This window comes from Carlito syrichta, unplaced genomic scaffold (assembly GCF_000164805.1).
Source record: "Carlito syrichta isolate Samal-C Ts95f unplaced genomic scaffold, Tarsius_syrichta-2.0.1 Scaffold314838, whole genome shotgun sequence".
NCBI classification, from domain to species: domain Eukaryota; kingdom Metazoa; phylum Chordata; class Mammalia; order Primates; family Tarsiidae; genus Carlito; species Carlito syrichta.
The window spans coordinates 504,621-527,330 of NW_007258934.1; the positions used below are offsets into that span (position 1 = coordinate 504,621).

Consider the following 22,710-nt stretch of genomic DNA (forward strand, 5'->3'; position numbering starts at 1 on the left):
AGGCACTTCCTCCTAGGACTTTAGGATAATACAAGTCAGTGCCTTGGGGCTGGTCTCAACAACTCTAATTTTCACCTTTCCCTCCTCTCTCAGGTCAGTGGCCAGCCATTCTGATGCAGCCTGGGATGACAACCCCTCAATCACAATCTCATCTGGTGTCTTTTTCTTTAACGTTAAGGGACTCTATACTTTTACTTCTAGTCACTAACAGACCTTAGAACAAAATGGGGGGGGGAGGAAGGAACTGATTGATGGTTGATCTCCTTTCAATTTCCACTTTTTAAGAGTCTTGTATCCTTACTCTGGAAGTTTGGGGAAGTTTGGAAGGCTTGAGACGGCAAGGAGAAAGGTAGAGAAATATGAGTAGAAGGTTGGGGAAAAAGAAGGCCCTTACTTGAGAATCCTCATTTTATTATTTATTTATTTATTTAAATTTTTTATTTTAAAGATGTAGGGTACAATTCAGGGTTAGGTATACAAATGTTCATTATGCAAGTACCCCCGTTAATGAAGTGTGCTCCCCCTTCCCCAGCAGATTTCTCATTTTAAGCTGCTGTATGCCAAAAGTTTTCTGTCCTCATTGTCTGTCTTCCTGCCACCCAAAGCAGGTGTTGGGGTGCGAGGAAGCACAAACTCCGCTCTAAGAAATGCACATCTTACTCTTTTCCCCCATCCCTCCTGGCCCCATAAAAGAGCCTTCTAGGTTGCAGAGCTTGGGCTGCTTAGAACCAGCCCTGGGGAGCCTGAGCTGATAGAGCGAGTGTGCATGGCAGAACAGAGCAAGCTGAGATACGGAGGCGGAGGCAGACGCAGCCGCTGCTTGTGGAATTGGTGAAGGCACGGGGGAGCTGCTGCCTGAGCCTGTCTTGAAGCAAGCGTAGGAGGTGGCAGAGAGTGTGGGGTACGGAGTGCATCAGTCAGATTCCTGGCAGGAAGCATAATCTGAGGAGTTTAATTTGGGACCATTCACAAAGATGAGAGCAGTTCGGTGCCCCAGGGAACCCTCAGCACCTCAAGACCAGAAGGGCAGGGCGGTGAGCAGTTTCCAGAACTGAGAGAGAAAGAACCACGCACTGGCAGGAGTTCTCATGACAGGTCCACATGGGCCAACCTCCCTGGACACTGTGTATGGTGGGGAGGGCTGCAGAGCAGATCTAGGGGACAATGGAAAGCTATCCAACCGTTCAGGGACAGAAGAGGGGGAGACTCCTTGAAGTGGAAACTGCACATGGAAAGACATGAAGTCATGAGATGGCACAGTCTTCCTGGGCACTGGGGAGCACAGGGAATACAAAGGAACTGGTAGGAGATGGGGGGGGCCTTGAGGGGGGATGGGGTTGACTGTGAGAACCCAGCAGCAGAGCTCAGACTTTACCTTGTGGGCTCAGGGCAAGGATGGGGGTCTAGTCAGGGAATCACATAGTTGGTAGTCATGGTGGTGTGGAAGATGGATTGGAGGAGGACAGGAGCAGAAGGAAAGCCAGCAGAAAGGCTACTGCAATATGGAATGTTTGGAGGAACAGACAGAATCTGGACCTAGGGCTTGCTGGACTCAAATCCCCGTTCTGCTGCTTACAATTGTGAAGCCACCAGGTGAGTCTTTCAATCTTCAACTTTTCGTCTTCTCATCTACAAACATGGGAGCTGCTGCAGGAAATAGAGTTTAGTGAGCCAGTGCAGAACACTGGGCTCAAGGCTCTGAATGACACACCTGGAGTGTTAGAGTGCACAGTCTGTGCAGCCAGACTGACCAATCAGTCCTGAGCCCAGACAAGAAATGCTGGAGGCCTAACTAAGGCAGGGATAGCCACCATGGGCAGAGGACATGGGCTTGAAAGTAATTTCTCTGGGTGTGATAAGGAAGCAGAAGGAGAGGTTTCTGCATTGAGTAACTTGGGTGACTTGGCAGGCGGATTAAACATCAACTGGGTCAAGGGCCACATAAGGAATAGAAGACCTCGGGGACAGGGAAGGAGGAGGAAGAGTGTGGTTCTGGATGTGTCAACTTTGAGGAGCCAAAGGCAGATGGACTTTCTTAAAAGGCAACTGGTATTAAGGAATTGGGGGTGGGGGAGCAAGGGAGAAGCATGGACTTGGGAATCATTGGGACTTAAAGAGTGGCTGAGGCCATGGGACATATGAGGACCCTTCAGGAGCAAGAAGAACAAGACGACCAGGGGTTCGTTAAGAGAAGCCCGTCAACAGTATCCACTTAAACAGAGGACAGAAGAAAAAAAAAATACTGCATAGGAAAAGACAAGGAGATCAGATCAGGAACAGGAAAAGCCAACACAGAAGCTGAGGGAGGACAGATTCTCCAGAAAGATCCACAGCATTCAAAGCTTTGCAGTGACTAAACAGCATAAGCCATGGATTTAGCACCTGAGACATCACCGGTGGCCTTAGCAAGAGCAGTCTGAGTAGTTCAGAAGCCCAATCATGAGTTGAAAAGGGAGTAGGTGTTTTGGAAATATAGCAAATGCAATTACTCCCAAGAGTTTGGCAGCAAAAGGGCAAGACAGGATGATAGGCTTGAGAGGCATCTTTTCATTTAGGATGGCAAAACATGAGCTTATTTGTAAGCTAGAAAAGAAGAAACAGAACAGAAACAGCCTCAAGATCTGAGGGAAATATAGGGAAATGATGGCTCATAGTACAGGCAGAGACAGCAGAAGGCAGGGTCCAAGTGAGGAGCTCACCTCAGATTCAGGGGCACTGGTTACGAACCTGCTGCTAAGGTGGAGGCCAGTCCTACCCTTGGCTGTGTTCCCCTCCCTTTTTTTAGGCAGCATTTTGGAGGCCTTTCTGAAGTGGCTAAGCCTTTCCCTGCCAGAGACCTGAGGCTGTTCTGCTGTACAAGTAGAAGTAGGGCTGGTTAAGGCAAGAGGTCAGTTTAATTTTTAGTCAAGTTCCTAATAAAAAGCAAAAGCTGTTTTAACTGCCCCGGACCTGCATTTCTCCTGGGAACAACCATCAGCAACGTGACATGGAACCAAAGGTAAGCATACGAAATCAGAAATATTTTGCTCCTGTTTTCTTAGAGAGGAGATCCATATGAATTCATCCAGGCTCTCACGACCCGTGGGATGGGTAGGAGAGCTGGAAGGTGGGAGGCCTGACCAGGGACACTGAATGCTCTCTTGGGACCTGGTTTATGAGCTCTTGCAGTTGCTCTTTTACATTTAGCTTGTCAGACTCCTCTTTATCAGCTGAGGTGTCTGACAGGCTTAATTGTTTCCTTAGGGCTTTGTTCTTCCCATCAGTGAACACAGGCAACTGGGAGAAATTTGAGTTTAGCTCTTTTGATTAACAAAATTCTTCTTACACACATATATGCACACACAAAGAAACAGATGTGCATGGGTGTATACATAAGCATGTGTGTATGTGTGTGTGTGCGTGTGTGTGTGCTGATCACATGTTTGTAGGCTGGCTGGTTTTTTTAACAGTGTTTGAGGATGAGGACAGGATAGAGCACTGGCCCAGCACCTGGATGCCTGCTTCAACTCTGGAAGGAAATGTCCCTGTAATACTCTGCCTCCCCCAGCAGTCCCATCTATCTTCCACAATTAATTATGTGCTAATGGGAGACAAGGAGCAACAGTGAGCTCCTGTGCAGGTCACATCCCTCAGGGGCTGCCATTCTGAGGTTTTTCCTGCTCATCCCCTCTGAAAAACCTTTTATTGGGGCCATTAATAGAAACATGATGAACACATTTACCATTTATGATGATTTTATTTCTCCCATCTACCCTCTGGTAATTAAGAGTTATGAATAAAACTGCAACAAATGAGACAGCAGATGAAGTCAAAGGCCAAGATAATCCACAGAAAAGATAATCAGCCCCTAGAGCAAAGAGTGAACTGCACAGCAGTAACAGGACAGGACTGGCATCCCCTCTTGGCCTATATGAAGAAGAAGGATGTGCACGTTCAAATGTGGCCATGCTTAGTGGTTAAACCCACAGTATTTCCTGTCCTTTGCAGCAACATGGATGGAGCTGGAGAACATCATCTTCAGTGAGCTAACTCAGAAACATAAAACTAACACCACATGTTCTTGCTTACATGTGGGAGCTAAATGGTCACAAAGATAGAAACAATAGCCACTGTGGGAACTAAAAAGGGAGGGATGTGGGAAGGGAGGTGAGGATTCTGAAATGACCTATTGGGTACAATGTTCACTATCTGGGGAATGGGTCATCTGAAGCCCAATTCCCATGACTACACAATATGTCTACATAACAAACATGTACTTGTACTCCTGAATCTAAAATAACATTTTATAAATATATAGGATAAATTGATATGTTTAGATACACAAAAATAAGAGGTGTTGGGGTCTCTCCCTGAGCAAAGCTAAACAAGGTCAATTGACTTCTTGTTTCTCAGTATTCTCAACTGCACACAGTCTTTTTAGTAGCTATTTTATGTGCTGTTTATTATCTTCTATTAGAACATACATTTTCATGTTCTAATGTTATAATTTTTCTGTCACCCTCTCTCTCCCAAAACCTTCACATATGGGCTACTCTCAGTGCTGATCACATATTTGTAGGCTAGTTGGTTCATTCATTCATTCATACATAGTGCTGACCACATGTTTGTAGGTTGTTGGTTCATTCATTCACAGTGCTGATCACATGTTTGTAGGTTGGTTGGTTCATTCATTCATTCATCCATTCAATCCTGGATAAAAGTCTACAGAATGAGTGTACCTACTTCCTGGGGATTTGGCAAAAGTTTAATAAATCAATTACATTTAACAAAAATGTATCAATTACTCTTAAGTGCAAGGCAATAGTTAAGGAGACACAAAGATAAATAAGATGCAGTTCCTATTAAAAAATGTAAGACAAACAAATAACCACAATGCAAGGATGAACTTAAAGGCTATACAACTGTAGAGGTTCAAAGGAGAAGCAGACATTAGATCCCCCACGGTGGAGGTGGGGATGAAAACAGGAAAGAACTCCTGGTGGATGTGGCATTTAAAGTAAATTTTGAGAGATGAATAAGAATTTGGCAGGCAGAAATGCTAAGCCAGATACAGAGGATTCCTCAACAAATCATGGTTTGACCGTGACTACTGTCAGCAACTGGGAAGGACTAACTCCTCATGAGCCAGGTCTCCTGACAAAAGATGTGGGCTTTGCAGACAATTCAGCTTTTCTCATCCCACTCCGTCTTTCCTGAATTCTGTGCTTAACCCCCTGAACCTCCAAGTTGCCCTCAGCTCTACAGCTTTTGTTCTGTGCTTCCAGAGAGGAGGCCTGGACTCACAGAATGATTTTACTCTCAGAGGCATGACGTTGCCACCCTTCCTCCCAACTGTGCCAAGACACAAAAAGGAACCTACAGCGGGCTTACCCAGTCAGGCTGGAGGACAGAGTACTGCCACACAGTGTCCTGTGTTCAGTGCAAAATACCCAAGTTGCCACTGTGGGATGAACTATGACACTGTCCTAGCACAATCCCAGAGGTTATCTATTAATATTAAAGGATTGTCAGACAGAGGCTACACTTCTGAATCAAGAGCAATCTCATCGGTTTTTAGGGTTAAGGTTGGTAACACAATGGCCATTCCCATGAGCCACAACATGGTCCTTATATATCAGTGTGAAATACAGATTCTATGCCAAAGTCTCAATAATTCACGTGATTTCAAGAACAACAAAGGCTCTCCCTATGCAAATTATCTCCCTTTTATTTTATTTCTTTGTTTGTTTTGGTTTTTTTGAGAGACAGGGTCTTGCTCTGTCACTCAGGCTGGAGAGCAGTGGTAAGATCACAGCTCACTGTAGCCTCAAATTCCTGGGTTCAAGTCATCCTCTCTCCTTGGCCTCCCAAAGTGCTGTGATTATGGTGTGAGCCTCCGCACCCAACCTTCTCCTAATCTGAAACTCACCAATTTGAGATTGATTTGTTTTGAATAATAAGACTCCTCTAACTAGATGCAAATGCCTTCTAGGCTGGCAAGTAATACGTATTAATCATTCAAACATTACATTGTTAAGAAAGCTAGATCGGTTGGTTTTTTTCCTCCTCCTATTCTTATTTGAGAAGTAGAATAGTCAATGATAACCCTTCCCAGCTTTAGATGCAAACATTCAAAGATGGTATACAATATGTATTGGCAAAAAAGGAATCTTATCTTGAAATTCATGAACCTGCAGAACTATGGGGTTCATTAATTCTCCTAAAATTCAAAATTTTGCAAGAATGATTTTTTTTCCCCTAGGGAGAAAATCAAGTTAGCATCAGATTCCCAAAGATATGTGTGTCCCAGAGGAGCTCAAGACCATCCAAAGGACACCCAGGCCAGTGCCAATTTGGTAGCAGGAAGAGAAGCCAAGGGAAGACGTATCCATTTTATTTTGCACACACTTTCCCATCTGAAACTCTTCAACGCTTTGCACAAATTATAAACGGATTCCCTTGATACATTCAAGAAGGAGAAAATGAAGCACAGAGTAATGAAATTTGAAACCAGTCAATCACTTAGTAGCAGACCTGGTACCAACCCGGTTTCCCTGTTCCCCTGTTACTTCTTCCACAGGGTATTTCCCTGGTAGACAGTATTTAATTTCGTGCAATTTTCTAAAGTTGGCCTAATTTAATTTTCCATCATGATTAGTGTAAACGATGCCCTCTAAGGACAGGCCCAGAGAGACTGATCCAGAGGTTTTAATTTTGATTGTTCCAATGGCTATTTTTAGTCCTCTGCTGTGCAGGTCTGTTCACTCTCTAGTGCGGGCCATGCTTTAGGCCACTGAGAAGAGTAAGGTTAAAGCCAGCAAGAAGATATCAGCTTTACAATCTTTTCGAAATGAACATTTTAGTGTGGCAAGCAAGCAGATCAAGGCTGCCCTAGCTTGATGCTGTATTTGTTTTCTAGGTATCTACTGTGTGCTAAGGTCAGTCTCCAGGTACTAGTGATACACTAGTGAGTAAAATAGGTCTAGTCCCTGTCCTCAAGGAGCTCATGCTAAGAGTTACTAGGACACAAATTTCCACTCTTTTGCCATGACTGTATTTCATTAAAAGCAAGTGGAATGCCACCAGAGGCTCTCAGAAAAGGTGAAGGTAAAAGTACTAAAGCTTCAAGCTGAGGTCACTGGGGCCTCCTCTTCCTTCCCTCATTTACGCTCTAAATTCAGACATCACTGGTCTGAATGGTTCCTGCTTAAAACAGCTCAGAGACTGACCTCTTTCTAAGCATTTCTATTGTTGTCACGAATTTTGGCCAGACACAGACACTCTTCCCATTGCACTCAGATGCCCACATAATCCATCTCACTGACGTGAGTCTCTCCCCACCTGGGGAGCATTCTGTCCCAAGCCAGACTTGTCTTCCTAAAATACCACTTTCACTTTGGAACTCACAGAGTCAGAGCCATCATGGGAAGACTGTAAGTACAGATGTGGGAGGAAGTTCTTGATATATTACTGAAGGAAAAACAGGATAACTGTAGAACTAAACATAGAACATTAGACTTTGAAAACAGTATCTGAGTGTCTATGTATTTGCATATGGAGCAGCACTAGAAGGAATAGGTGTTGAAGGAAGAACATTCACATTTTCCATCACAAAACTCTTCATTACTTTTAGTAACAAGCATGTATTGTTTGGTAATTTTAAAATGTATGCCTCAATCATATTCTCCCGAACATCTATCTGAAGACTATCACAGAAAGCAGGAGCTATAGTGGGAAACTTGAGGACATGGGTCCTCTTTACATTCTTAGTGCTTTCTATATAGTGGCATACAGATAGACAGACAGAAAGACTGACAGACCAATAGCTAGACCGATCAACAGATGGACGACGGACAGATAGACAGGACAGCTGAGGGAGCTCACTTTTGAAAAGAAAAGATGAAAGAGAAGGAAGGAGAGAGGAAAAAAAGGTCTCAGAAATGTATGCTAATACATGCACATGCATATGACTTATAGTTACAGGGCCTTAAATGATTTATAGGTTATCAGTCCTTTACTGGAGGCTCACTGTCCATTCCAGGTATTTACTGACACTCACTAAGCCCAAGAAACTTTGTCCAGCCTATGAAGAGGAATAACACTACCATGCAGACTCTTCCTTTAAGGAAAGATAAAGGAAACATATAACTATGTAGGTCTGAAAGCAAACAAAAGAAAGGGAGACACAAGCCAGAAATAAGAGAAACAAGAGACGTGGCAGATGGTACTGCAGAGGAATGCAGAAGGACCCAGGACATACTGCTGTGTTTGGAAGCAAGGAGAACTGCACGATCAACGTGGAGGGCGGAGTTTCTGTGACGTGATGGAGTCGAAGCCAGACCCCGCGGAACTGCAGGATGGTGGGCCCTGAGGAAGACATACACAGGACTCTGGGAAGGAAGCAAGGGAGGATTAACAGAAGACGTGCTCTCTCATGGGGTTAGCTGGGTTGAAGGGGGTTGCTTCAGGACAGGAGAGAGCTGAGCACATCTGCAAGGAGAGGGAGGGAGTGCAGAAAACATGAGAGATGAAGCGCAGTTCAAGGTGAAGAAACAAGTGAACGTGGTGCAGAACAGAGAGATGTGGAGACAGAGAGACAGGGCCAACAACACAAAGATTTTCTGAGGGAGGGGAGGACGGCTGAGGGATCTCACAGAGGGGGAGGGTCACCTACAGAAAGTGAGGGTGTGCAGACAGAGCTGAGAGGTAGAAGAGGGTGAGAAGACATTAGTGAATGGCATTTCTACCAGGATGGGTAAGCGATTGCAGAGCAGCCATGGAAACTAACAGAAGCCAGATGGCATGAATGACATTTCGTTCCCCTCCTTAGATCATAAGGCTCTCCATGCGTAAAATTGGGTGAGTAATTCCTACTCATGTATATGTCTAAAAAGACACTGTCAATGAAAGGTTCTGAAGCCTGGGGGAATAAAAAATCAACTCTACACTCATGACTAAAGTGATGGACACTTATATCTGCCACATGGGCTAGCCAACTGAGAAGTTAGGGAGAGGTCTTTAGGCAGGGCTGCCTCCAGATCCCTGGTTATGTTTTCCCAGTTGGGCAGAGGCCCCTCAGAAACCTAAGACAATGGGAGGCCAGAGGAGAAGCCACTCATCCTTACAGAAATAGAATGGGAAGGTGCAGACGTCACCCTGTCACTTACAAATCACATAGAAAACAAATGAGATGCATGTATCATAAGCAAAGAACTGGCTCTGGCTCCAGGTCTGTGCCTCCTTCCCTGATTTTTTGTGACTGTTTGTGCCTTTGGCCCCTTCCAGAGTCTAATGGAAATAGAAAAAAGGGAATGCACGCCAGGGTTTGAGTTGGAGGATTAGGGTATGTGGAGGCTTGAAGGAAGGGCAATTATAGGGTCGTCTCTGTCCAGGAGGTCTCTGTCTGATTTTGGAGGGATAGCATGAGTTTTGGAGAGTTTTCCTTAAGGGTTCTTAAATCTTGAGAGTGTTTTTTTGGCTCCACAAACAATAGAGTGACTAATTATTATAGCATCTGCCTTCTCTCATGATTATGTGATTCTACCTATATATCCCAGGGTCAGAATTGTCTGTTACATTTTGAAAAATAATGCTTAACAATGATATAGACTAGCCGGGCTCGGTGGCTCAGCCTGTAATCCCGCGCCTTAGGGAGGTTGAGGTGAGTGAATTGCCTGAGCCCGCGGGTTCGAGATCCACCTGGGCAGAGAGACCTCATCTCTACAACAAATCAAAAAATCAGCTGGGTGTGGTAGCGCATGCCTGTAATTCCGGCTACTCGGAAGGCTGAGGCGGAAGTATCGTCGGAGCCCAGCAGGCGAGGCTGCGGTGGCCGGGAGCGGCCACTGCACTCCAGTCTGGGCAACCAAGTGAGACTCCAACTCAAAACAAAAAACAAAAAAACAAAACAATGATATAGACTTTAGAAGCCTTTAATCTTTGTTCCCGTAAGATCCTTTCCTCCTCCCTTTATAAAGATATTACTATTCCTCTTTTTAAAATATATATTTGATTCCACTGTTAAGTTGTAATTCATCCTACCATGGATTCACCTTTCTTTCACTATCAAGTAACTCAAAGACTGCCCCTACCTCTCTACCAAAACTGTTGCTGCAAAAGTTACCACCTACTCCATCTCATAAGCCCTAGAGTCTTTCTTCCACCTTTACTGGGAATGACTGGTTCTCCTTTAAGAATGGATGCCTTTTTCATTTATTTCCATTTCTTTACAAATGTTGCTTAGGACTTCTTTTACCTTACTTCCACAACAAAAAGATATTTATGGGGCACTTTCTAAGCTTCAGCAATTGACAGGCACTTAAATTACCACATTCTTAAAGATATTCACTATCTTCTGGCTTCCAGTTTTACTATTAAAAAATTATAGGCAATATATTTTCCCCCTCTGGGTTGTCTCAAAACTTTTGTCTTTAACATTCAGTAGTTTCTTTACTATGAGTCTAGAGTTTAAGAATTGATTTTGTTTTTTTGGTTTTTTTTGAGTTGGAGTCTCACTCTGTTGCCCAGACTGGAGTGCAGTGGTTGCTCCCAGCCACCGCAGCCTCGACCTGCTGGGCTCAGGCGATCCTTCCGCCTCAGCCTTCCAAGTAGCTGGAACTACAGGCGCATACTACCATGTCCAGCTAATTTTTTATTTATTCTAGAGATGAGGTCTCGCCAAGATGCCCAGGCGGGTCTCGAACCCGCGGGCTCAGGCAATCCACTCACTTCAGCCTCCCCAAGCCAGGGATTACAGGCTGAGCTACTGAGCCAGGCTCTGATTTTGTTTTAATTTACCTTGCTTGTAATTTGATGTGCTTCCTGAATCTTGCCTGGCTTGATCATTTAAACTCTTGATGGTTAATAAGTGAAACATACTACAGAGGTACCCTGATTTCCCAAGAAATAACCAAGTATCACAGAATAGCCAAATCCCCATTTACCTTAAAATAGAGTCTGTTTGTCCTGCATTTTGGTATATTATTTTTGTAATAAAACCAAAATTTGCAGGTATATGAATGAGTGGACTTGTCTTGAAAGATAAATAGCACTGGACACAGAGGTAAGACAGACAGGACAAAAGCATGATTGCCAGGCTGGATACAGTGGCTCATGCCTATAATCCCAGCACTTTGGGAGGTAGAGGTGAGGGGAGTGCCTGAGGCCAGGGGCTCAAGACTAGCCTGGGCAACTTGGTGAGGCCTCATTTCTACAATAAATCAAAAAATTAGCTGGGCATGGTAGTATGCACCTGTAGATCCAGCTACTGGGGAGGATGAGGTGGAAGGATCGCCTGAGCCCAGCACATTGAAGCTGCAGTGACCATGAATGTGTCCAGCCTAAGCAACAGAGTGAGACGTCGACACACACACACGAAAAGCATGAGTGCCAGAGAGTTCTCTGATCATGTACTAGCTGTGTGACTATGGGGAAGTTACCTAATATCACTGAAGCATAATGTATTCATCTTAAGGAGAATGGCAGATTCTACCACACAGGGTTGTTGTCAGGATTGGTGAGGTAACATATGTCAAGTCCCATCCGACTATATTTTTTGAGGTAGGACTATATTCTAGTAACCACTTGCACAAATTTATTGCTACTCAGCTCCAAATTTGCCTTTCAATACACACTCTGTGATAATGGACAGAATTCCTTTAAGCATGTCTCCCATACAGTGAGCATGATGTGAAGATTTCTTTATAGAATGGAGGGACACTGCAGGAAGAAAGGGCTTCTCTTGATTCAACTGCTGCACAGTTGCTCAGTGGTGTGGGCATGAGGCCATCGCCCAGAACACATAGTCCCTTGGCAACCTCCCAGCCCCAGGCCAGCCTGGTGATCACCTTGCCACTGCCTCCTATCCCAGGTGATGCCCCAACTCCCTCTGCTAGCTTGTCTCCTACCTCCAGGTTCATTTCTCACAGCTCTCCTAATGCAGACACTGCATACGTGATGCCTAGCAACCACAGCCATCCTCTGATTCCACCTGTGTATCCAACCACAAGCTGCAGGTCACCTGCACCCGGCACCTGAACTAGCAACTGGGACCAGCTCTGGTCTAGGCAACCCAGTGAATTTTTCTGCCAATGGTTGCAATCTTACCTTTGACAATAAAGTCCGCAGGGCATCTTGGAGAGGAGTCCCTCTTCAAAGTTTGTGCTTCCTTGAGTACTCTCCTTTTTATACCTTCCTAATAACTCTTTATAATAAACCTTCCCTATTTAAATCACTGTGTGGCTTGTCTTCTGATTAGACCCAGACTAATATACCAGTATCCCCCAATGCCCAGCACAAAGAACAGTACATGTTAGCCCTCCACACATCCCTTCTTCCCTTCTCTGGTTAGCTCTGAATAATTTGTCTTTTACTTTCTTAAAATCTAAATAGAGATCAATGTGGAAGGTCAAAGTTGGAACATACTGCTCCTAATTTGTAATAATGTTACTATCTGTTTGGATGTTAATTGATGTCATTTCTGGAGACATCCATATAGGGACTCTACCTGGTTTGATCATTTAAACTCACAACTAAAAAAATCACTTCCAGTCTGACTCCTGAAAATTTCAGATCAGATTAAAACTTCCTCTAGTTTAAAAAAGGATTTTTGCCGGCTGGTCTAAACCCTAGTATTAAGGAACATAAATATCCTAGGGCATAATTTAGCCAAACATGCTAATTCTATCTATGCCTACTGATAAGACTAGAATAGGAGACACCAACATAATGAAATTAAAATTCAAAAGTGCAGTGTCTTCTGTAATGGTACAACCACTTCAATACCATTTAACTTACTGTTTTTCTAGAAGCATGCTTTTTAAAACAGAAAGAGTAGAAAAAGCATGTTAACAAATAAAATGAAATCCAAAATAAGTAAAAGAATAAAAACATAAAGTCTTTATTTTCCAGGCCTACCACCATTCTAGTCAACAGTCTTATCAGTTACTTGGATAACAGTATTCTCATTTAAGTTGCACATAACAAAAAACTAGGAGGGACAGTTAGCCTGTTACTGGAATCTGGTGTAGTGGTTTTGTACTGAGTCAACTCAGCTACATTAGAACTATGTATCTTAGTACTTCCTTCCTTATAAAGGTCCTGTTTAGAGTTATGTATGTGTGATTTGGGAAGCAGAAAGTGAAGCATCAGCCATCACAATCTGGAGGTCATCACTGACTAGAGGTGGGAAGGAGGGAATGAATATCAAGGTATCAGCAAGCTGTTTTTCTACATCTGTCGTCACTTTTCTGTGCTCTGTATCCAGCACTCCTTCATAACTGCCAGCACTGCTGAACAACAATGAACCCAGGTCCATGACCAGAAGCTTCACTACAGACTCGAAGGTGGTATCCATGAAAAGTCAACAGCCTTCCACAGACTCCTGCACCTGTCCCCTCTGCAGTTCTAACCTAGAACTACTAGCACATGGATGTGCCTGGCTTTCTGCAAATTCTGACTCATAACCCACACCAGGGTTGGTTAATGACTTTTCTCTGACCCTTTCTGTACTTTTCACTTCCCAGATCCTACTACAATTGCACAGGTCTAAATCCTATAACAAATTCTGCTTTCCTGACTGAAACTTTATTCAAGCGAATTAAAAAACTGAAGAAAAGTCACAAAAAATTACATTTAACATTAATATACATAACATATATATTAATAACTGTGAATATCCTAAGGATTCTGGACTATAAATTCACCAAGACCTAGTATCAAACAAGTAAACAACTAAACAAGTAAACAAACAATTAAACAAGCAAACCTAACTAAACAAGTAAACAAATGATAGTGTGATTTAATTCATTAAAAATTAATGTTGCCGGGCTCGGTGGCTCAGCCTATAATCCCGCGCCTTTGGGAGGCTGAGGTGAGTGAATTGCCTGAGCCCGCGGGTTCGAGACCCGCCTGGGCAGCGAGACATCATCTCTACAATAAATCAAAAATCAGCCAGGCGTAGTAGCGCATGCCTGTAATTCCGGCTACTTGGAAGGCTGAGGCAGAAGGATCACTGGAGCCCAGCAGGCGAGGCTGCAGTGGCCGGGAGCGGCCACTGCACTCCAGTCTGGGCGACTGAGTGAGACTCCAACTCAAAAAAAACAAAACAAAACAAACAAACAAACAAACAAAATTAATGCAACATTCCGTAGTGTGGGGGTAAAAGTGTATCTTCCATATTACATTGAAAAGATAGAATATCTGGAATATTCTATTAAATTCTAACATTTTAAGAAGAAATATTGTGTTCTAAAATTTAGAAGTCTATAAAAATATAATCAGAATGTCTTCAGGAACTCAGATTAATTGAAAAGAAAGAGAAATAAGATCTATATATTTGTGGCTCCAAAGACAAAAGCTAGAATAAATTTTTTAAAATTATACAAATTTTAAACGTTTGCTTAATGAAGCACACAGTAATAGCAAATCATTTTCTGTGATAAAGAGGTATCTTGTAATAAAGGGGAAACGGGTTTAGAGGTCAACCATGGTGCTAGTAACCTCTTACAATGCCATGATTTTAGAGGTCACCAAGGCCTAGGAGAAGGTGGTAATAGGACAGGTACTTAATGGGCAGAGTTTCTGTTTGGTGTGAGTAAAATATTTTGTAAACAGATAGCGGTGATGGTTGCAAAACAGTGTGAATGTAATTAACATCACTGAATTACACTTAAAAATGGTTAAAATGGAAAAAAAATATATTTATTTCATCACCATTTTAAAAAATTCATGATCCTGTTATTCTATTTGAGGAATGCAAAATATTTAAGTTTAAAATTTGACAATAAAAAACAAAAACTTCATTAGCCTAAGCAGAACACTTGAGTGTTCCTAGCAGTGCTACTGAATCAAACCAGAGTAGTTCCTTAAGAGCAGAAAAATAACAGTAACAACGAAAAGCTCATTTGTAAATGTTACCATATTACCATGATGATAAAAATTCTTATTCATGATAAAATGGACCATATATAGTTTAAAAAATTGTTCTCTTATCTACCCACAAACATAGATAAACAAATTCACATGTACACTGACCAAACCACTACAATTTTATATATTGAGGAAAAAAGTACCCAGGAGACTGAAAAAACACTGGCTAAAGTTTTTTTGTTCATAAACACAAGTTGCTAAATTTTGATAGATTAGGGAGACATCCACAAGACACCTACAACCAGAAAGCCTATTGTGTGAATTCTGGGGCCAAAGACAAATTTGTTTCAAAATTTAAAATGTCTTTGGTGGTCCCCACGTTCCACAAATATAGTATTTTCCCTTAAAAGTGAACAGATAGAAAAATCTTCGGGGAAAAAAAAACAAAGCTGGAGAACTAATACAATCTGATGTCAAGAATTATTATTAAGCTATGGTAATCAAGGCAGTGTGGTACTAGTGTTAAGACAGACAATTAGAAGAATGGAACAGAATAGAGAGTCCAGAAAAAGACCACAAAAATATGGATAACTGATGTTTAACAAAAGTGCAAAGGTACTTCAGTGGAGAAAGAATAGTCTTTTCAATAAACGGAGCTGGCACAACTAAATATCAATTTGCAGAGAGGGAGAGGAACAGGGAAAAGGAAGAGGCAGAGGAGAAGAAGATGAACTCTGAGTCATCCCACATATCATATAAAAAACTAAATCAAATTATATCATATATTTAAACATAAAACCTAAAATATAACTTGGTGCTTTAGAAGAAAACAGAAAAGTTTTGTAATCTTGAGTTAGGTAAAGATTTCTTCAATATGGTATCAAAAGCCCATCCATAAAACAAAAAACAAATTGGTCACTGGACATCATCAAAATTTAAAATTTTTGCTCTCTAAAAGACATTATTAAAAGAAAATACAAGCCAGACATGAAGAAAGTATTTGTAAATCATATATCTGATAAAAGACATATCTAGAATTTATAAAGAACTCTCAAAATTCAGCAATAAGAAAACAAAATGGGCTAACGATTTGAACCATCAGATGCTTCAAACAAAGATATATGAATGCCATATAAGATGAAAAGATATTCAACACCATTAGTCATTAGGAAAATGCAAATTAAAACCACAATGAGATCCTAATACAAACCTACTTAAAGGTTTAAAATTTAAAAGACTGAAAATACCAGATGTCGGCAAAGATATGGAGGAACTGGAACTCATACACCACACTTTGAAAAGCAATTTGGCAATTTCTTAAAAAGATAAATGTGTACTTACTATATGATTCAGCTATTCTACTTCTTGGTATTTATTCAAGAAAAATAAAGCCATATGTCCACACAAAGACTTGTACATGAACATTCATAGAAGTTTTCACTGTAGTAGGCACCCATACATCCATCAACACATGAATGGCAAGACAAATTGTGGTCTCCCCATACAACAGAACACTGTTAAGTAATAAAATGGGATGAACTATAGATACATGCAATGACAAGGAATGAATCTCAAAATAAATTTTGCTGAGTGGAGCCAGCACCCCACCCCCACAAAAGAGAAAATATCCTGTATGATTCTATTTATACAAAATTCTAAAAAAGTGCAAACTCATCTACAGCAAAAAGGAGATCAGTGGTAGTTTGAGCATGTAGGGGTTAGGAATGGAGCGGGAGGTATGGGAGGGAAGGATTACACAAAGGCACAAGGAAACTTTGGCGGGTAACAGGTATGCTCATCTTCTTGACTGAAGTGATCGTTGCACAAATATGTACACGTGTCAAAACTTAATAAATCATTCACTTTAAGCCGGGCTCGGTGGCTCAGCCTATAATTCCGCGCCTTTGGGAGGCTGAGGTGAGTGGATTGCCTGAGCCCATGGGTTCGAGACCCACCTGGGCAGCAAGACCTCATCTCTACAATAAATCAAAAAATCAGTCAGGCATGGTAGCGCATGCCTGTAATTCCGGTTACTTGAAGGCTGAGGCGGAAGGATCACCGGAGCTCAGCAGGTCGAGGCTGCAGTGGCCGGGAGTGGCCATTGCACTCCAGTGTGGGCGACAGAGTGAGACTCCAACTCAAATAAATAAATAAATAAATAAATAAATAAATAATTCACTTTAGATATAAGTTCCATTTTTGTTTGCCAATTATACCTCAATAAACCTGCTAAAATATACACAAAAATCAGCAGCTTATTTGGGATAAGTGAAAACTCTGGAGAAAGTCTTTTCTTTCAACCAGCAAAAGCCAAAATTCAAATTCAAGAGGTGACTTTTTAAAAAATGTATATGGTGCCAGCATTAAAACAAACAAACAAACAAATACCAGCCAGGCATGGTGGTTCGTGCCTGTAATCCCAGCACTTTGGGAGGCAGAGGCAAGAAGACTGCTTAAGCCCAGGGGTTTGAGACCAGCCTCGGCAACCTGGCAAGACCTCGTCTCTGCAATAAACCAAAAAATTATCCAGGCATGGTGGCACTTGTCTGCAGTTCCAGCTGGCTCAGAAGGATTGCCTGAACCCAAGCAGGTCGAGGCTACGGTGGCCATGAGCATGCCACTGCATTTCAGCCCACCCCTACAAAAGAGAAAATATGCTGTATGATTCTATTTATACAAAATTCTAAAAAAGTGCAAACTCATCTACAGCAGAAAGCAGATCAGTGATAGCTTGAGCCTGTAGGGGTTAGGTATGGAGCGGGGAGGTATGGGAGCCTGGGTGACAGAGTGAGACTCCAACTAAAAAACAAAAACAAAAATGAAAAAAAAACCCTAGATACTTTTCCTTTTACAAAATGCAAATGATAGATGTCTGTCCACTTATATTCTTTAAGCCAGGTTCTGATGCAATCTGTTTCTTAAAGCTTTTGCTCATCACTCAAGTTGAAAGAAGTAATTGTTCCCTCCAGTGAATCACCATAACACTTATGTTAATTTGCAGATATTAATTCAATGCATTTATCCAGCTACCCATTGCACACTTATTAAGTGCCTCATATGGGCCAGACACAGCCTTGGCACTGGATATATGAAAGTGAGCAAGGTATAGTTTATTTCCCTCATAGTCTAGTGGCAAAAGAATGACATAAAAAGAAAGAAAGAAAGAAAGAAACGCTGTAACAATTACTTCAAGAAACATTAAAAAGTACAATAGGACCACACAGGAAGAAATTCATCTTGTCAGACACACTATTTTGTCCCACAGTGATTTGTTCAGGGTCCATTTCCCTCTTAGACTGAAACTCCCTGAGAACAAGGGACCAGGACTCACTTTATCTACTAAACTACCAAGGACAGGACCTGGTGTGGATATTTCATAACTGTATATTCACTTGAATGGAAACTGCATTTCACAAGCATCTGCTCTTTGACTAGAAACCACGGCCACCATCTTGCTACCTTCAGAGTTGAAGTCTAACCCTTATCTACTTCTGCCAACAAAGACATGACAATAATTTGAGAAAAGACAGAATCAAAACCTAAATCTAGATCCCCAAATTCCTACAGGAATGGACATTCTCTCAGCGACAAAAATAGGAAAGAGACGGGTGAGGTGGGGGCTTAATCTGCAGAGATCTAGGAAACAAGAATGGGACCTATGATTTCTGCCATGGATTCTGGGAGACCCCTGGCTTTCTATATGTTCCTGCAATCTGGTATTCTTCTCCCCAGGGAAATACACATGCCGAGCATCCATTGAATCTCTAAAGAAATCATACCAGTCTCATTGTGAAAGCAATTTCTGGATGTATGTCAGTTCAATCTGCTATAGTAAAATACCATAAACTTGGTGCCTTATAAACAACAGAAGTTTATTTCTCACAATTTTAGAGGCTGAGAAGTCCAAGATTAAGGTGCCATCAGATCCAGTGCCTGCTAAGGGCCTGCTTTCTGGTTCATAGATGGAGCCTTCTAGTGGTGTCCCCACATAGTAGAAGGATACCACAATGGGGCTAGCTAGTTCTCTGGGGCCTCTTTTATTAAGGACACTAATCTCAACTATGATGGCCCCATCCTCATGACCTAATCACTTCCAAAGGCCCCAATTCCTAAAACCATCATCTTGAGGGCTAGGATTTCAACATATGAATTTTGGAGAGATACAACCATTCAGACCATAGCACTGGAGATTACATTTGTGATTTTCTGCTTTCCCATGTGATCACAAAGCTCTTATCTATGTTCAATTTCTGAAAAGGCAGAGAGGTAGAAGAGGAACTGTGGGAAATTGTGAGCACAGCATGATGGAATAACCCAGTTTTCTCATTTTGATCAATATATATGCAATTATGGAGTTTCAGTTATGACAAAACTAGCACAAATTAAAAAGGTCTCCCTCCAATTACAACTGAGAGATGTGAATTAAACACAAGCAGAAAGTCTCCACAACTTCCTTCAGTGCAATCAAGCATGACTAGGATAACTTTCCTCTCAATCGCAAAGATAAGGCAGATCTACTTTTTGTATATATATCCAACAGAAACAATGGGTCTTAGAAGGAAAAAGCAGTACAAGTTTATTTAAATTTGTTTGGTCCTACCAGCATGCATGGTTCCAAGGGAGGGCAGAGGGCCTCTGGGAATCAGCAATGTCCTGGGTGCTGGACTGGGCTCTTACCTGTAGATGGGGTCCTGCATCACCAGCATCTTGCTCTCATCCCATGTCCACTCCTTTTTCTGCAATAAAAGAAGCTGTAAATGAATAAGTTAGGCTTGTCCTCGGCTACAGAACCAGGACACACGTTGAGCGAACATATGCATTCTGCTCCTGGCCTGACGTGTCCTCCCTAAGAAGCCTAGAGTTCATTACTCCAGGGCAAGTGGAAAATGTCAAGTGCCTACTCTGATCAGTTTCCTTCAAGCATGTGGGAAGAATGTCCCTTCAGGGCACAGAGTATTGGCAGAAGTCAAGGAGGCCTTAGGGGACCGGGGGAAGACTCTAACAAAATTTCTTGGAGAAATTATAAGGGAAAAAAGACGATAAATCAATCCAGAAGAGTGGGAGAGGCAGGAGGAAGAAAAAAGAGAAAGGAGCAAAGAGAAGCCTTCAGGGAGTGTGAATGATGCAGTCAAATGCAAATGAAATGTAGAGCCCAGTAAGGCATGGTGGCTAAAGTCTGTGATTCCGCACTTTGGGAGGCTGAGGCGAGAGGACTGCCTGAGACCAGGGGTTTGAGACCAGCGTAGGCAACTTGGCGAGACTTCGCCTCTACAATAAATCAAATAACAATAATGATAATAATAAGCTGGGCGTGGTGGCATGTGTCTGTAGTCCCAGCTACCGGGAAGGCTGAGGCAGGAAGATTGCCTGAACCCAGCAGGCTGAGACTGCGATGGCCATGAGCATGCCACTGCGCTCCAGCCTGGGCAACGGAGTGAGACTCTGACTCAAAACAAAAAGTAAAAATGAAATGTAGAACACATCCTCCTTTCCTTAAATGGGGTATGGTGGGAGGAAGGGTGTTCCAGAGGAACCAGGTAAGCTAACTAGTACATTCGCAGAGTGACCCATTAGAGGTTATTCATACTGGCTCTGAACCTAACAAACTATGAATGCAAAGGAGACCCTCTAAAGCTGCAGAACGAGGATAGAAAGGGGGATGGGAGTGGGAGGAGAGTGGGTTCAAGTGCAGTGCTTGCTGAGGTGAGCAGCACCCCAATGTGCAGGGAAAGCGCCAGCATCAGCAGCCAATCACACCCCATCAGGTACAACCCCCGGGTGCAGGGACTGAGAAGCCTGCTCCACCTTCACTGGCCTTTGTCAGAGAGACAGTGCTATCCAGGAAAGTTAGAGGAAGAATACAGTCATCTATGAAAGACAGACTCCAGTGGAGGGAAAGGTCAGGGAAGTGTATAATGGGTTAATTGAGTGCTTTTAGCTACATGGATTTTTCAGAAAAAATGCACAGGGTGACCATTTTCAAAACATATGGGGTTTAGAGATTATTCGCCCTCCGCCAGGGGCTGGGGGAAACTATGTCCAGGCCCTTAGTGACATTAAAGCCTTTTGTCATCAGCTTTACCCATTCACAACACTATACACACCATGCACACGCATGCGTGCACCATTCAATCCCTGTATTTTGATTCAACACCTATCCAACCCATAGAGGTGGATTTTAGACTGGTTTATAAGTATTCAATATCAAACATTGTTTTGCAGACAAAAACTTATTATAGCTAAAAATTAACTATTTCTAAAAGATGTTTTCTTATAATTGTTACTGACTACTCCATACAATTTTAATATATGAATGACCTATTTGGAGCAACACAGAAACTAATCTCTTTTTTAAGTAAGAACCCCTTCAAATACATGAATACAGCAAGTCCAGACCTTTATCTTTAAAAAAATAATCTCAGGTTTTGCAAACATTCCTCACTTAACAAGTTTTCCAGATTTCCTGCTACCATAGTTTAATTTCTTTGTACGCAATATACTTACCATGTCCCCTTCATAACTTGGTACTCTGAACAGGATCCCTGATCAGCATGTTAGAGAGATGCATTACCTTCGAAGTTCCCAGCCATGATACTTCTGCTAACCCAGCAAAGCATTTTTTAATTGTCTCATAACTGTCACACATTAGGCTGGTTTCCAAATGATGCATCGAAATTTTTCAGAGTTGAAGTCCAAATACTTGGATGTTTATTTTAAACATATAATCTAATTGTTCACCACGGTAGTTCTTTAAACAGTAAACTATAATAATATGCTTAAAACATGGCTTGACCTCAGGGCAAGCTTTCCACAACACAAACATTAAACTAAGCCACATCTATAGCCATGAGCACATATCCTGCCTGCACTTTTAATTCAATTCTGTAAGTGATGTTTAAGAAGCTCCTACTCTCTTCTGTTGAGTCCATCTACTGAGTTGATTTCAGTTAGTGCATTTTTCAGTTCTAATATCTCCATTTGGTTCTTTATTTTCTTTGCTGAGACTTTCTACATTCTCACTTGTTTTAAGAGTGTTTGTAGTTGCTCATGGCAGAATTTTTGTGATGGTTGCCTTAAAATCTTTGTCAGATAATTCTAACATCTCTGCTATCTTGGTGTTATCATCTCTTCATTGGAGTTGAGATTCTCCTCATTCCTGGAATAGTGAGTGATTTGCAGCTGAAATCTGGACATGTTGAGTATTAGAAGACCCTAGGTATTACTTAAGCTTTCTTTATTAACTGTCTTCCTATGATATTGCTCAACAGGGGAAGGAAGAAGACGTCACCTTATTACTGCCAGGTGAGAATTAAGTCCAGGTTCCTACCTGGTCTCTGTTGACACCCAAGGGGGAAGGGGGACCCAAGGTCTGGACTTTGCTGTATTACGCTGGGTATGGGTGGGAGTTCTAGCTCCCCAATAGGCTTCCCTTGCTTGGAGGGGTAGGAGTGACTTGTTACTGTCCCCCATGTGGTCTCCACTGGCAATACACAGGGTAAGTGGCCTCAAACAGTGGTGGAAATCTAAGTTCTATGGTCTCCAGACACCACAGGGGAAACTGGAGTGAGGAGGGTAGCCTGGGGCAGTCATTATCAGCTGGCAGGGATAAAAGTCCTGGCATCCATCTCAGTCTTCCATGACACCAACTGGTCAGGTGGCCGAGACACCTCATTTCAGCTCAGCAAGGGCAGAAGCCTAGGCTCCTGTTCTGCCATGCCTGGCCTGGGTGGTGGTGGGGCCAGTCTTCTCTGCATTGGCTGGAAGAAAGTGGTTACTGTCTAAATGTTTTCCGCCTTACTATGCTGTCTTTTTTCTCCTCTTTGGTTAGAGACAGCAGAATTATGTTGGGGCTTTTATGTCTGT

The 22,710-nt window shown here is 42.3% G+C and overlaps 1 protein-coding gene across 1 annotated transcript in view; it reads right to left on the minus strand.

Annotated features, from left to right (window-relative positions):
• Positions 1-22,710, minus strand: part of LOC103274638 (carboxyl-terminal PDZ ligand of neuronal nitric oxide synthase protein-like) — a 113,115-nt gene that overhangs the window by 37,014 nt on the left and 53,391 nt on the right. Inside the window, exon 8 of the mRNA XM_021705938.1 lies at positions 19,525-19,583. Within this exon, the coding sequence (XP_021561613.1) occupies positions 19,525-19,583 (59 nt within the window). The remainder of the gene's footprint in view (positions 1-19,524; positions 19,584-22,710) is intronic.